Genomic DNA, 16,947 nt, shown 5'->3' on the forward strand with positions numbered 1-16,947 from the left:
GAACATCCAGTAGGTGGCAGTTTTATCACTATTAAACTTGAAATAAATGAAAATGTTTTATTAGAATATCGCTAGTTTTCACAGATTGTTAAGTTAATAAACCCCTATTTTGCCTACTGGTTTATTTTTATCCATGAATAATACACCCACATAATACCACACATTCCAACAGCATTTTCAAATTTACTCCTGGAATAAAGGCTAGAGAAGTCAATTTTCCACATCATATAAGAAGTGGTATATTAACCCATTTTTAGGAATTCATGCTGATGGAAGAAAGAACACCTTTATTTTTTTTTTGTATGAGAAGAGGTTTTAATAAAGTGGCTTCTCCTCCCTAGCTCCATTTTAAAAAATATAATTGATAACCGGACTGTGCATTCCTTGAGTAAATTAATTGTATCTTAGCCATTATTGTATACCCAATATATAGTTAGCATTATATATACATGTTTAATAGGTGCTTTATTGTGTGAATTAAATCACTTAATGTTCCTAGGCCAGAGTTTTTTCACCCTAATGAAGGCTTTCAATCATTTAGTGAAGTTTAAATTAAATAATGTACTATTGTGTAGTGAATGGCTTCTAGTAATGGGGAAGTAAAGTCAATGGAACCCTTGACTTTTTTTGGAACTTGTTCAAAAATCTGGCAGAAATTCTGTTGGAATGATTGGGAGGGTTTTTCTGCAGTGGCAATTTATCCGTTGAACAAATAATTGATTGAATAGCTTCTCTTTTGTATGTGACAATTATAAAAAATGGGTAAGATATAAATCCTGTTTATAAGGATTTAAACTTTAGTTTAGTAGAATAGATACCACATAAGTTCAATAATAGGCCAAATGAATAATAACAGAGGATTTATGTGACCTGAAAGCCTTCATGGAGCCTATGAAGTTTTTTAAGTATGGATAGAATTTGACTAAACCTAGATGAATGAAGAGAAATGACCTATCCAGGGTACCAGGCAAATGTACTGGAGGGAAAATACACGTGACATTTTCAGATCTTAGTGATTCCAGCTATTGAAAGTTCCTACTGAGAAGTGGTGACAAGTAAAATACTTTAAAGTTACTCTTTGGGGCTATATTAGGATAGTTTTGAATAGTTGGGAATCCTGTAAATAAAGGGAAAGATCTAGGGTCTTTTTATTAGGGAGGAGTATATACTCTTGAATAGAGAGGAGGCATCTAAGAGGAATTTAAATGTATTGGAGCTCTTCCAAAGGGAGGGAAGTAAAGAGGATCCTTGAGTAGTAGCAGTGAGACGAGAAACAATTTTAGAGCTGGAACAACCACAGATATTAATCTGTGCAGTACCTAATTTTTACCTTTTGCTGAGCCATCTGTATAAATTTTGATTTATTCTTTTTCACATGAGTGCACAATATATGTTCTTTCTTTTTTTTTTCATGTCACATAGTCCTCAGCACAGTCCTACGCTATGAGAGTATGAAGCATTATTAAAACTGAGATCCTATCTCCCAAAAAGTGACAGTCACTTTATCCCAACAAGCTTATTCGTCTGGATAGTCCTTGCCTTTGACAGGGGTGTGCATGCCTTCTGTAAGCCTAGCTGTGATTGATGTAGCTGCTCAGGAATATAGCTACAAGTAGGCACATTGCCTCCTTTTCTCTCTCCATGGTGGATGCATGCTGCGTTCTTGTGAGCATTCAGAAATTTTTCAAGATTCTGTTGCTTCAGATTTAGCTGGGTTGTGGAAATAATAGAATGGCTCACAATTTTTAATGTAACTTATTAAGAAAACGGCATGTTTGAATTTAAACAGGCCTTGAAAACCTTTAAAAGTAAGTATGAGGAAAAAGTGACTCAGTTCACAGTTTCAATTTCACTCAAAATTTACCTGGTTTACACTACACTTAATAGAAGAAATTCTTATCGTTGTATTAGTAAAGTATTTCATTGTTGGTCTGCCTTTCTTCAGTCGGATTAATGATATAGTGATTTTCTAGACTCTGACATAGTTATTTTAAAGCTTTTTCAAGGGTTAAATACCTTATGCTGTTGCAGCCCTTGCACCTTGCTGCTTTTCCAGTATCTCACCTGGGTGGCATGCTCCTGGATCCTTCCTCAGCTTCTCCTGTGCCAGATATGGGGTTAGCTCCGGAGTTAGCAAATTTTGGACCACCTATTCTGTAAATAAAGTTTTATCATAACAACCAAAAAAGTAAATACCTTAAAATGTTTATTGTATTTTTCAAATAGAATTATCTCAACTTAAAATTATGAGCTTTTTAAAAAGTTCATTAAAACTTCTAATAAGCCTGTTTCTAATCTGTTCCTTAGTTTCCAAGGGGAGCTTAAAATGTGTTTGTTTGCTTAACATTTAAGAACCCATTTCTCCTTAAACACTTTCTTAAGGTAATAATGTCAAACTTGAATAGAAGCTAGTTTTTGTTGCTTAATTTAAGGTATTTATCAGTCTCCCAACTTTAATGAATCTAGTTATTACCTAGTGACGTTTCTGTTTGTTTTTTAAGGTTAACAATCAAGATGGTACATGCTGAAGCCTTTTCTCGTCCCTTGAGTCGGAATGAGGTTGTTGGTTTGATTTTCCGTTTGACAATATTTGGTGCAGTAACATACTTTACAATCAAATGGATGGTAGATGCAATTGATCCAACCAGAAAGCAAAAAGTAGAAGCTCAGAAACAGGTATGATTAAAATGTTTGAGGATCATTTTTCTTATAGTTAGCAAATATTTTCCCATAAAACTAAGGACGTAATATAATTATAAGATAATGAGGCGTACTGTGCACATGAAAATGTTTTTCTGTCATATTTAGTTTCATTATTCCTAAAAGTATTTGTTTCTCAAATCCATTTGACTGTGTAAGCAACTTAGAAGAAAAATAGTGAAGAATAAAAATATTATAGTATTTTGTTGTGAACACCCTCATTAGACTATTTTTGTCAGCTTATAAATGAAGGAATCTAGGTAAAATTTTTCAATAGCTTAAACAAAATTTATCTTCAGTAATGATACACATTTTCCTTTGACATTTGAAATGTGGATAATACTGACAAGCTCTCAGTGTTAGACTTAAAAACTACACTAATTTCTAATTAAAAAATTGTTAAAAGTGTTATTGTTAATATAATTTGTAGTTTTATTTTTTTAACTACTGTCTGTTGCAGTCATTTCCTTATTAGGATGATATATTTGTTTTGGTTTCTATTCTTCAAAAAACAAACTTTCAAGGAGTCTTTCAATTTTTTCTTGCTGTTTGAGGGCAAGATATTTATATTTATGGATTTTTAGATTTCTTCTGTGAGTTGTGATACATTCAGTAAACATTTATTTGGCTCCTAGCAAATGCTTGGAGTTAAGGATAAAAGATGAATAAAACTTGTTTTCCAGATTCTGTAGGCTAGTGTGAGAAATTGGGATTTAAAGGACTGACTGCTTCACATTGTTACGCATGGCTCTGAAATCAGTGAAAACCACGGTTTCATAAATACTGCTTACTGTGTGTATATATGTACATGTATGTATGTGTATATATATATATGTGTGTGTATGTATACATATACACACACACATATATATATATATATATATGTATATATATATATATATGAAAAGCAATTTGGACAGTAGTTAGTTTGTTCCCTGAATTTTATTATAAAATAATTCACTCAAGGTCTAGATTATGTCATCGTATCAGTCCATTCATAGCTCTCTAGGAAGTCTGACCAGTGTAGATTTATTTTTTTAAATGAATTTTTGTATACCCACATGCAGCCTAAGTGCAGTTCCCTCCCTCCCCTGAGTCGTGAAAGTCAGTTTAAGTCTGAAGTCAAAATATTGATGTCATATTATTTTAAAATCTTTTAAAAGTAGAGATGTGACTTTTCAACAGAATTTTGTCATTGTTTTTTTAGCTTCTAAGATCCCCTGGAATACACATGTGGAAGACAGGTAGAAAGCCAAATATAGGTATTTAAGTGATACACGAGTAGATTATTATCATTAAGTCTTGAAAACTGTTTTGTTCAAAGTATCAGGTATGTGAAGTATTAGACACCACATTTGTCCTCATAGAGCCCACGGTAGGGAGAGAAGCCTTGTCTGGGATAATATGATTATAATTGTAAGTAGATTATCCTGATTGCCTAATGACTAGTGTAGGCAGAAACTGTAGCATTTAGAGAAAGCATTCACTAATGAGTGAGGCAGCCGAGGATGACTTCATAAAAGATCTTGGTCTCTAGAATAGGCAGGGACTGTTTTAAGTAGAAAGAAAATCATGAACAAAATCATGATGATAGGAATAACAAGGCCTGCTAAAGGAACAGTAAATAGACTAATCATGTTGGAGTAGAGAGTTTATGCAACTAACTACCATGTTTCCCCGAAAATAAGACCTAGCCGGACAAACAGCTCTAATGAGTCTTTTGGAGCAAACATTAATGTAAGACCCGGTCTTATATTACATTATCTTAGGTAAGACCCGGTCTTATATTATAGTAAAATAAGACCGGGTCTTACATTAATTTTTGCTCTGAAAGACTCATTAGAGCTGATTGTCTGGCTAAGTCTTCAGGGAAACATGGTAGTAGAAGTTGGAGGAAGAGGTAAGGGACTAAATGATAAAAGACCCTGAATATAAAGTCAAGGAACAGAGCTCTACTTTTTCCTTACTCAGTCGTTTTATAAATGTTTTGGTGGGTGGACAGAGGCTGGTAAGTGCTACAGCATTTGAGAAGTTTGTCATCAACTAAGGAGGGATGCTTTTTGCTTGTCCTGAGCCTATAGCTTCTCTGTTACCCTTCCTGTTTTCCTGTCTTACCTCCCTGGCCAACTGTTGGAATATACTGTTGGACCAGTTGAAATCTTCTATATAGGCAATGGTAAACCACTGAAGATTTTTGAGTAGATAGTGTGCAAAGCAATGTTTTAAGGATGATTCACCTTACAATAGTATATAGCAGGAATTAGAGTCAGGGAGACTAGAAGCAAGATCTTTTTTTTGTAGACTGTACCAGTCCTGGCAAAGACCTAGACAGAGTAAGGGGGTGATAAAAGGAATGGAATAGGTGAAGTAGAATAATAATAATGAAAGGATATCTTACAAATGAGTCCAGGATATATCTGGAGTCCTCAAAAGTCTCATAGTATCTTCCTGGAGGTTTAGAAACTGGTACGTATAGCAGGTGTATGGGAAGATGACATTTGACTGGGGCATCTTACCCAGTAACTTTCAGAACATAATGGTAAAATCGGAAGAAAGATATGTAGTAAGTGCACTAACCTTAAAAGAGAAGATAACCATCTCTACATGTCTAGAAAACGGTATTTTCTAGAATTTTAATGTTTATCTGTGATAAGGACTTATACTTAATATACAAAGATGATACTTAAATTGTTTGCTATTTTCTATTTAAATGCATTTTTAAACGCTTTCCATAAATGATTTTTCTCTACTTACACTTAAATTGGAGAACTTCAGCTGTGACCTCAGTTAAAGGTTTTTAACCTATGTTTAAATAGATGTCATCTCTGTTGTTTTCCTCTTGACTGGTTAATGTCATCTCCAACTTTCTAAAATTATTCTCCCAAAAGAACAATCAGTTACATAAATCTTTTAGAACCTGAATAACATGAGTCTTTTCTCCTGCCTTTTTCTCCATTGCTTCCTTACCCAGTCTAGGCAAAAATATTAGTTTACTATTTCCTACTTCACTTCTTAATTTTTTTAATTATACTTCACACGGAGAAAAAATGAGATAGCATGAAAGGATAAAAAATACTATGGAACAGTTAAAAAGATAGGTATACAGTAAAATGTAAGTTTCCCTCCTACCTCTGACTCTCTTCACTCCTCAGACCACCATTTTTCCTTCCAAAGAGACAGCAGCTACTTGAAGATACCCACTTTAAATACCAAGCAAATGTTAGTGACTAGAAAATATAATTGTCATTAAGCTGTAAACCATAAACTAATACATGAATATACGCCATCTTTAAAGCAGTCCAATCAAAATTTTGTTTTTCTAGTTAAAACGTTATTATAGAAATCAGGGCTCACTTAAAGGTGTCCGAGCTAGACAGATAGATAACTTATTATATTACTAGAACACCGTTTAGTAGTAGTATAGTGTATTGAGGTGCTTTCTTTTCATTTTATTTGTTAACCATGTTCTGCTCTCCCAAATGAGGAGTAATAGTGTTTCAGCAGAACATGAGCTTTGAAATCAGACAGATCAGGGTTTGAGCTCTGGTAGTGCTCTGGTAATCTTGGCAGTTCTTACTTCTTTGACCTCTGAGTTCCTCATTTGAGAAATGAGAATAATAATAGCTACTTCTCAGGATGGTCTAAAGGGTTGATTGGGAAGTACCCAGCATAGTACCAGGCAAGTGGTAGATACTCAGTAAATGTTCATATCTTTTCAATGTTATTAGTACAACCTGGAGACATTGTTAAATGGGGCTGCTGTTGTGGGGAAAAGATTCTAGGTAAACGTGACTGTAACATTTTCTATCTCTGAAAGAAACAACAGTTGATTTTTTTTTATTTATTTATTTTTAGGAAACCCCACATATAAAGATTATTATTTAAAGCAAGAGCAATTTTAGTCTACAGTGAAATATTAAGGGCAATTAGCTAATGAGGAAAAAGGTAGGGTTTCACAACTTGGCACTAATGACTCTGGGGCCAGATAATTTGAGGGGAGGAGGGGACAGGCTGTCCTGTACCTTCTAGAATGTTTAGCAGCATCCCTGTCTCTGCTAACTAGATACCAGTAGCACCTTTCCAAACTCACCCAAATTGTGACAACCAAAAGTGTTTCTAGATTTTGCCAAACGTTCCCTGGGGTCCCAAATCACCCCGTTGAGAATCGCTGTGTTAGAGCATAGTCTATAAAGAACACAGGAGGGATGGCTTCACATTTATAAAAGCCTTAGTGAAAAAGAAGAATTAAATTAATGTGATTACAGATAGTAAAATAGGATACCTTTCATAGCTGGCACATAAAAGATTTAAAGATATGTAGTGACAGAGAAGATATTTGCAAGAAAGATAAAAGGAACAGGGACAGGCAACTTTATCCATTGATTCAGTAATTTTACAGGGGGATGACTAAATAGGAAAAATGTTGTGGTTCATAGCACTTTTTAAAAAATGCTGTATTACTAGGATATGATCAACACACATTATCCTAATCCTTTAACCAGTCTATAACTATAATGATGAGTGATATGAATTTTCTTTTAGATCATCAATACCCTTAACAAACAGCAAGATCTTACATAATCAAAAGTATTTTAAGAAAATATAACAAAAATATAGGTATTTTTGAGCGGGGGTGATATATAATAAAACAAAACAAATTTAGGTAAATATGATTTACCAGAGCATCTTCACTTCTAAAAATGTTCACATAATTGAAATTTGAGTATGTTATCTATAGATTTTTAAAGACTCTTTAGTGGTCACGAACTCCTATCTTATAGTTGGAGAAACCAAGCTAATATATCTAGTGGTTAGAGTATGGGCTGTAGACAGTTGGACTGCCAGGATTCGTATATTGCCTCTTCCATTTGCTAACTTTTAACCTAAGGCAAATTACTTAATCTGAGCTAAGCTTTGGTTTCTTTTTCCATGATGAGGAAAAATTGTACCTATTTCATAGGATCACTCTGAGGATTCAATGAGTTAATCCATTTACAGTATTTTGGCATAATATTTGGCACACTCAGTAAATATTTATCATCAGTTTTATTTTAATTGATAGCTTTGTTGTATTGTTAAGAGCGCATAGATTTAAAGCTAGTTTTGCCCAGCTCTAAGAAATATATGCAAGTAGATTTCTAATTCGGAATTATTTTTATTATATCTGGTTGCCTAGCCCCAGGAATTGACTTTAAGTAAAAGGGACAGCCTCAGAACAATTTGAAACGAGATAGATATGAGCACCTATTGTGGATACCTGGGTAATTTGAAGAAAGTTAGGCACCTGTTTTCAGATACTCTGTGAATTTAAGGAAGAAAATTCTAATTGTCCATTTCTTGATATTGTTAATTCCTCAGTCTTTCATCTTGAGGTTTCACCTGCATCTGTCATGAGCATCCTACTAGGAAAATCACGTTGGACGCTAGAGTCTCACTGGAGCAATGTGAGGCCCTAGATCTTCAATCATGAGCCTATTTTCTCATTTCCTCTCAATTCCCGGGAGCTGGTTTAAATTGCCCTGGTTTCTGTAGAGTAGATCCTCAGATTTTCCTTTACTGAAGGGCTTAGAATGGGGAAGGATGACATCAAGGTCCTAGAATATCCCTGGAAAATTATTGTATGTGTGTTCATTGCTTTTTAGACTTCGCAGACACCTGTTTTGAAGTGCCATTATCTAAATATCAAGCTAAATGAGGTTGCTTGTCTTTTCTTTCCAGGCAGAAAAATTAATGAAGCAAATTGGTGTGAAAAATGTGAAACTTTCAGAATATGAAATGAGTATTGCTGCTCATCTCGTAGACCCTCTTAACATGCATGTATGTATCGTTAATCTTATTGAAGATGTCTTTCCTGCATTTTGTGTCAAGGGTCTCGAAAGACTACAGCCAGGTTTGATGATTCTAGAAGGAATCACAGGATTCAGCATAGTGATGCTCACAAATATGATTTATTACAAGAGGATACAAGGCAATATCAATAAGGAAAGAGGGTCAGGGGATGAAGTCTGGAGGAAATCAGGCACGAGCTTTTAAGAGTCTTCTCCCAGTGAAGTCACACAGGATGCACTTGATTCCTCCAGCAACACGTTACGAGAAACATGTAAAATGCTGTCCACCAGCGAAGCTCATTGGAGACTTCATGCCCAGGGTTTTAGTTGGTACAGGTCACGTAGACTTTATCTTCCTAACATCTACCAAAATTCTACACTCCCACAAGGAACACAGGTCGCCACCATAAACCGTATTGTTTGCACCAACAGTTAAGCACAGTGAGCTGTTCATATCAGGGAATGGTGGGAATTCTCCTGAACTTGAAGTTCCTATATTCCACCCAAGAGCCAGCCTTGCAAGCACCTTTCTAAGGACAATCGTCTCAGGCCTGCTACGTTAACTTATTTTTGTGCACATTTATTTAGTTAAACTTTTATATAGTCACCTTTTGCATATAAAATGTACTGCTTTAAGTCATGTGGATATTTGATTTGGAGTTTAAATCTAGATTTTCATAGGATGGTTTTGTAGACAGTATAAGATTCTAAATCCCAGTTTTTCCATTCATGACCTTGGCAGATTATTTCCTCTTTGAGTCTCTGTTCCCTGATGAATAATCCAGGGACAATGTAATACCTACTCTACCTATTTAAAAAGGATTATTTTGAGGATCAGATTAAATTTAGAAACTCTAAAATCCTATGTGACTATTTTGTAACAACAGGTATAAATAAATTAATAGAATGAAATGTGTTACCCCTACCCCCAAATCTAGAAAGTAAAAATCTATAATGTCTTTTAATATCTTTGTGCACAGAGACACACATAACCCCCCAAATTAATCTGCTATTTGAATTTGATTAATAAATTAACAGTGGTTCTTTCTTGAAACCTTCCCTATATTAGCTTCTGAGTAAAGCTATACTAACAGACTCAGTTTTTTGTTTATAGCTACAGTAAAAGTAGGTGATGATTTTTTTTTTTTTTTTTTTTTTAGATTTGGCTGTGGTATTTGGTTTTTCACTTTTTTTTTTTAAGTTGTTAAGAAAGTGAATCTATTGTAAATATTGCTTCTGATTGACCCCACCTTCAGCCCCTTTACTCTGCAATATTACAGCTTGGTTGTTTGGGGTTTTTTTCAGTTTATTTCATAAAATTTTTTTTTTAGGTTGAGTCAGAAGGCTTTAAAATACACAAGCAGTATCTATTTTGAAAGTATTTACCCCCTCTTTACTATTATAAATAAAAGTTTTGAGGCAGTTTTACTTTTGATTAATACCATTCAGAAGTCAGTTTGGTGGGTATAGAGCTTATTTCTAAAATTTATCCCTATTATGTTTGACAGCATCATATATGAATTAGGCAACTTCTGGTGAGCTAGCTCTTCCCAATGAGCCAGTGCGGAATTATCTGAGCTGGTTCTCAGTCTTCTTGGCAGCATATTTCCCTCTCCTAAATGAAGTGAATTCAGCTCATTAGGTCGCTGCAGTTTTGAGTGCTAGACTATTGCTTTTTTTCTTTTAATACTAGATAGTTGGCTATTAAATTTCTTTTTGCAGTTTCATAGTAGTTTAATTTCATTTTTTCTGTGAAAAGTCTTTACTCACATTAATATGTAATTTTCATATTTTATTATCTATGTAGTTATCAGATTAAGGTTTGCCATTTTGTGGGGATTTTTTTGTACTTCAGCAAGTATGCATCAGTTGTAAAATTCATGTTTACGTTACCTTTTACCAGGTTACTTGGAGTGATATAGCAGGTTTAGATGATGTCATTACGGATCTGAAAGACACAGTCATCTTACCTATCAAAAAGAAGCATTTGTTTGAAAATTCCAGGCTTCTGCAGCCCCCAAAGGGTATGGTAAAAGTTTACATTTGCTACAGCATTAAAAATCTTGGAAACATGGAGACTTTCTGTCATTATTGAACAGGTGTTTCTGAAGTTGGATTTTCCAATAAACTGTCTTACAAATAATAGGTTGTCCTTTTGGCTAAAACTAAAGTCTCTGAGCAACAGCCAAACAGTGTTTTCTACAATCGGTTTTGAAGAAGTTGATTTTCTCTGAGCTGCTGTCAGTGTACTGTAGTGCTCTAAACAGACTATGGCTCCTTCCTTTTCCGCTATTAAAAAAGATTAATAAAAACAAGCGAATATGGGGAGAAATTTTAGTATAGTTAAAATAAATATTATGTTGATTATCACGTAAGCTAAAGCAAGTATCTTGTTCTCTTAAAGGAATTAATAAAATACTGTTAATTTCCAGGTGTTCTTCTCTATGGGCCTCCAGGCTGTGGTAAAACACTGATTGCCAAGGCTACAGCCAAAGAAGCAGGTTGTCGATTTATTAACCTTCAGCCTTCAACACTGACAGATAAGTGGTATGGAGAATCTCAGAAATTAGCTGCTGCTGTTTTTTCTCTTGCCATAAAGCTACAGCCTTCCATCATCTTTATAGATGAAATAGGTATGTTATGTTTTCTATGGGAGCATTTTTAAAATACCATTTTTAAGGGTGTGCTCCATCTGTTTATTCCTCCTGAGCTCCCGAACTCCCTGCAGCCACTAATCTTTTTATTGTCTCTGTAGTTTTGCCTTTTCCAGAATGTCATATAGTTGGAATCATACAATATGTGGCCTTTTCAGACTGGCTGCTTCTACTTTGCAGTATGCATTTAAGTTCCTCTATGTGTTGTCATGGCTTGGTGGCTCATTTCTTTTTATTGCTGAATAATATTCCATTATATGATTGTACCACTGTTTATACATTCATCTGTTAAAGGACATCTTGGTTGCTTCCACTTTGGGGTGATTATGAATACAGCTGCTAAAAACAGTGATATGTAGGTTTTGTGTAGGCATAAGTTTTCAAATCAATTGTGTAAATTCCTCGGAGTACAACTGCTGGATCTTATGGTAAAACTATGTTTAGCTTTGTAACAAACTACCAAATTGTCTTTCAGAGTGGTTATACCATTTGCAGTTTCACCAACAAAAAAGAGGTCCAATTGCTCTGCATCCTCTTCAGTACTTGCTATTATCAGTTTTTTTTGTTTGAATTTAATCTTTTCTAATAAGTTTGTTGTAGTATCTTACTGTTATTTTCATTTGCAATCCCTTAATGACATACGTTGTTGAGCATCTTTCCATAAACTCAGTTGCCATCTGTATGTCTTCTATGACAACGTAAGGTGTTTGTTCAGATCTTTTGCCCATTTTTTAATTGGGTTGTTTTCTTCAATTTTAAGACTTTCTTTGTATATTTTGGGTACAAGTCCTTTGTCAAATATGTGTTTTAAAATATTTTTCCCAATCTGTGGCTTTTTTTCTCTTTAACAGTGTCTTCCATGAGGCAGAATTTTTAATTTTAATTAAGACCAACACCCGTTTTTTTCTTTGACGGACTGTGCTTTTGGTGGTGTATAAAAACTCAGTACAAACCCAAGTTCACCTAGATTTTCTCCTCTATTGTCTTGTAGAAGTTTTATAGTTTTGTGTTTTACATTTAGATCTGTGATCCACTTTGAGTTAAATTTTGTAAAAGGTATAAGGTCTGTGTCTAGATCATTTTTTTTTTTTTTTGTCATATGGATGGGCTATCCAATTGTTCCAGCACCATTTATCAGATGTGCATTAAGTTTTTACAAAAATATTTGGACTTTTTGGTTAATATTTACATGTCTTTTTCCATCCTTTTCAACATTCTGAGCCCTTATATTTAATCATGTTTCTTGCAAGCAGCACACAATGGTGTGTTATTTTTTTAGTATATGTGCTGCCGAAGCGAGCACAGTGTGTTATTTTTTTAATCCAGTCTCATATCTTAATCATGTACTTGGATACTCTAGACCATTTACATTTAATGTAATTACTAATATAGTTAGGTTATTTATACTTATCCAGCATGTTAAGTTTTCATATTATTTGAAACAGCCATCTTCCCAGAACCACTTCTAAGTACTGAAGATAATTTAGGAATAATTAGTATACAATTATGATGGTTGTGTAAGCAGCTGGACTTAAACAATTTATTTTTAAAAATATAACAATTTTAAAATGACCAGATTTTCTACATGCAAAATAGATGGGTTAGTTTGATATACAGTCCAACAATGGGACAGATGGTACAAAACTGAAACTAGAAGAAAATCCAAGATATGTGTTTGCCATCACAAGACTATCATGTCATGGTAATGTGTTTTTGCTGTAATTACTTTTTTTAAAATGTTTTTTTAAAAGACCCAGCACATTACAAAGCATTTTGTGCCACTTGCATGTGTAATTGACAGACTTCAAGTTCTAGTTGCAATGCTGAAATGTGAAATTTACTCAGAAATGTCAGTAATTTGAAGGATATAAGACAGAACATTTGAAATAGGGATTGCATTAGAAAATCCAGGATTTGTTTTTACTGTTTTTTTTTTCATCTTTAGAATGTGACACCTTCAGTCTTTCATCCTAATAGGGAAATGTTTCCCCCTTATTAAAGCATTTTATGTTCATTGTAGTTAATTTTGAAGACAAAAAACAATTCGAAAAACAAAGTTGTCCTTAAGTCTATGACTGAGAAATAACCAAAGTTATTAATATTTTGGTTTTTTACCATGTTTAACATACATGTACATGCATGCTAGTGTGTTTTAAACCACTTGCTGTCCTACATTTTCCCACTTAAGAATATTTTGACATTTTCCAATGTCAGTTTTATTTATTGCCAGGAAAAGTGTGTGAGGAAAAGGATGTGACCCCACAATTAAGAACACAAAGGATGCAGATAATCTGGAAAGTTAAGGCCAAAGCACATAGATTTTCCTCCAAGACACTACTTGATCCTTTTCTAGCTTCTCAGTACCAGATCCTTTACTTCTTTTATATATATTGGCATAAATGTATTGTTAGGAAAAAGATGAAGGTTGTGAATTGATTGTTTTTTAATTTGCCCAATAATTTGTTAACATTACATCAGAATAATGTGTGAAAAGGTGTAGTTGAACCCTTTTCCTCGTAATCATTCATAAAGTTGTCAGCTTCTGGTTAAATGATTTGAAATTATATAAAGTAAATAATTTGTTATTAATTTCTAAAGTTAAGTACTTTTTCCTTCTAGATTCCTTTCTACGAAACCGTTCAAGTTCTGACCATGAAGCTACCGCCATGATGAAAGCACAGTTTATGAGTCTCTGGGATGGATTGGATACTGACCACAGCTGCCAGGTATTTGAAACAAATTTGCCTTAAACTCAAATTTGCCTTAAACTTGGAGCGTTGTGATGGTGGTGTTCATAGAAAAATTTTTGGCTTTTTAACAAAAGTCTTTGTCATAATTATAGTTAACTTTAAATGATGGAGATCTGAAAGAATATGGTTTGTATACATTTTCATCCATTTTGAGGTCGTCATGTTTGACAAAATGTTTGTGGATTGCCTTAGTGCCTGAAACAAATATAACAGAAGAGAAAAAATCAGGTGAAGTTTCTCCTTGGAATTTTAGAACAATTGTGCCAAAGACAAGGAAATGACTGGTGGCTATGGGTACATGTTTCTGTTGACTCTCATCATAACCTTATAGTCTTTACTCTCAGTTCTTATGTCACTTATTTCCATTAGTTGCCAAAACTTCCACACTTTCCCACTTCCTGTCACATGCACCTTCCTTTAGGATCCCAATTTTATATGGGACAGTCATCTGTCCTAGGCTTTATCTCTGCTCCCTGGAAGGCTGTTGAAAACTAAGGTCCCTTGGTATGACCCCAAAGAGAAAGCCAGCTATTATTTTTCAGTTTTCTTCTTTGGGTTCCCATTTTCACTTAATTCTATACTTTCTTGCCAGACCAATGATGTATATTAAAAGCAGATTTAAAAAAAAATCGTCTGGCATGTTTGTTCCTCTGCCATATTGCTGGAAATGGAAGTTCTAGAAACATTTTTCTTTTTTTTTTGCCCCATGCATCACCTATTTGTATCTTTTGGAAAAGTTTTGAAAAAGTTAATGCTATTCTTTCGTTGTTTTAACTTTATTAGGTATTTTCTATTTCGTAATCTCTTTTTGCCCTTTTAAAAAAACATAATATATAAAATCATCTTCCATCACTTCTAAAAATTTATGTCTTCAAAATGCTCATTGGATATCTTATTTACTTTTCATGTGTTTTAACTTTTTCGTATTTTTCTCTCTCTTTTTCCTATATTCTGGGTAATTTCTTTACCTTGGTTTTCTATATTGATAATTCTAGGTTCAGTTGACTCTCTTCTGCTCATTAACACTGTCATTGAGTTTATTATTTCAGTTATTAAGTTTTTCAGTTGTAAAAATTCTTTTAGATTCTTTTTCAAGTTTGTTGTGTTTGTTTTCATGGGCTCTTGCCCATCAACTTATGTTTTCAATTGGAATAGAAAACCCAGAGCCTTGGCATCTACTGACTGTGTGGCCATGGCCAAATTATATAACTACTTTATCTGAATAGAGGGAGTAATGTGTATAAAAAGGGAAGGATAGTATCCACCCCAGAATTACTGTAGGAGTTAAAGGAATTAATTGGAGTAAAAAGGTGCTTATAACAGTGCCTCATATATATTTACTACATAAATATTTGCTATGTGATTTTTTTTATTTCTCCTTTATTCCTTTAAATATGTTAACATACTTATAATTTATAGTCAGTAATTTTAACATGACTGTTTGTGCATCTGGTTCTGTCATTTGTTTTCAGTTTATAGTGGCTATTTCCTTGTGTGATTTTGTGGGGAAAAAACATATTTGGTAGAACTTTGTGTGTGAATTTTAGAACCTATGTTGAAAGTTTATTGATTTAAGTGGATTTTTTATTTGTGTTTTGCCAGATTTTCTCCCCCAACACAGATAAGTAAATTCAGGTCCAAGATCCATGTTAGCTGACTTTGAACCATGAAATCTCAGAGATTTCATGTGGGTGTTGATCTGTTTATATGTCTTTCCAAGAATCAAGACTTGACTCTGCTGAATGGGTTTTCTAATATTTTGCCAGTTTTCTCAGGCTGTAGTACTTGATGAGTCTCAGCTTTATATAGGGTGGTCTCTCATCGGGCTCTCTGGCCTGTAGGGTATCCAAGCGCACACCCCACTCTGTGTCCACGTGGCATGTGGTCAGCTCCTACCCTTGCTTACCTCCCGTATGCATAGGCTTCACTACTGTCCTCAGCTTAATTCCTTTATTTATTTTTTTGCAGATTTGTTGATTAATTTATGAGTTTTTTTAATACTTTATTGTTTTTATATGTTTTATGGGCAGAGGGGTAAATGATCTATATCCACCACATTCCCATAAATCAACAGTAGGACACACACCATTCTGAAGAAAATTAAGCCACATGCCCTACTTCTACATCACCTTTATGAAAATATAATTTCATTATGAGGGGAAGTTGCTTTAAGTGTTTGTTGGATATTTAGCGAGAAAGCACAACTTAGATAAATTTAGGTGACAATTATAGTTGGTACTGATACATCTGTGCAATTCAGGTTTCCCAAAACTAATGTCCCCTTAAGCAACAGTCTTTAAATCACTTATACAGTTGGGCCATGTGAGAGAAAATAGCTTAATATTATATTATATCCTATCAGATTATAGTTTTAAAAACCAAGGAAATAGTGACAATTGGATGAAGTATATACTTGAGCCACTTCATCCAGAGTCCCACATCATTGCTCTGATACAGCACAACTTAAAGCAGAGTTTTCAGAACCATAATTTCTTATCATGCTAATAGTACTTACTGCTTATTTTAGATTTTTATTTGAAAGAGCAAATAACAATGTTACTTTTTTATAAATCTTGGGCAACATTTTTTTCCTTTTTTTGTGTTGAGGGGGTTATAATTCATATTATTAATTTGAATAATAATTTTAGACATATTCTTCTTTCATATGAACCAGTTAGCTTTTCTCTAAAATTATCTATTATATGTCTATGGATGGAGCCCAGTACTCCAACTAGCTTTCTTATATGCCTGATATGGCCACAAAGGAAACAGAAACAGTTGACTGGCCCAACCTAATCACCTATCACCATGAATGGAAATCCAAGTTAACTGGTGACATATTCTTTATCTTAAGAGACATAAGGCAAAAGATAACAGAATTTTTAGGATATTCATTGACATAAAGTTTTGAGACATAAATTTAGATCTGATTATCTTAAATATGAAATGATAAAAAATGTCCCTTCATATTTTATCTTAAAGATTTTTAAAAATCTTAACTAATACCTAAATGGT

At 33.9% G+C, this 16,947-nt stretch overlaps 1 protein-coding gene across 4 annotated transcripts in view; it reads left to right on the forward strand.

Annotated features, from left to right (window-relative positions):
- Positions 1-16,947, forward strand: part of ATAD1 (ATPase family AAA domain containing 1) — a 32,538-nt gene that overhangs the window by 2,224 nt on the left and 13,367 nt on the right. For all 4 annotated transcript variants that reach the window (XM_081075150.1, XM_081075147.1, XM_081075148.1 and 1 more), the window contains exons 2-6: positions 2,502-2,676; positions 8,419-8,517; positions 10,432-10,552; positions 10,961-11,161; positions 13,802-13,908. In XM_081075150.1, coding sequence (XP_080931276.1) covers positions 2,515-2,676; positions 8,419-8,517; positions 10,432-10,552; positions 10,961-11,161; positions 13,802-13,908 — 690 coding nt within the window. In that variant the 5' untranslated portion in view covers positions 2,502-2,514. The remainder of the gene's footprint in view (positions 1-2,501; positions 2,677-8,418; positions 8,518-10,431; positions 10,553-10,960; positions 11,162-13,801; positions 13,909-16,947) is intronic.

Source organism: Rhinolophus hipposideros (assembly GCF_964194185.1).
Source record: "Rhinolophus hipposideros genome assembly, chromosome: 15".
NCBI classification, from domain to species: domain Eukaryota; kingdom Metazoa; phylum Chordata; class Mammalia; order Chiroptera; family Rhinolophidae; genus Rhinolophus; species Rhinolophus hipposideros.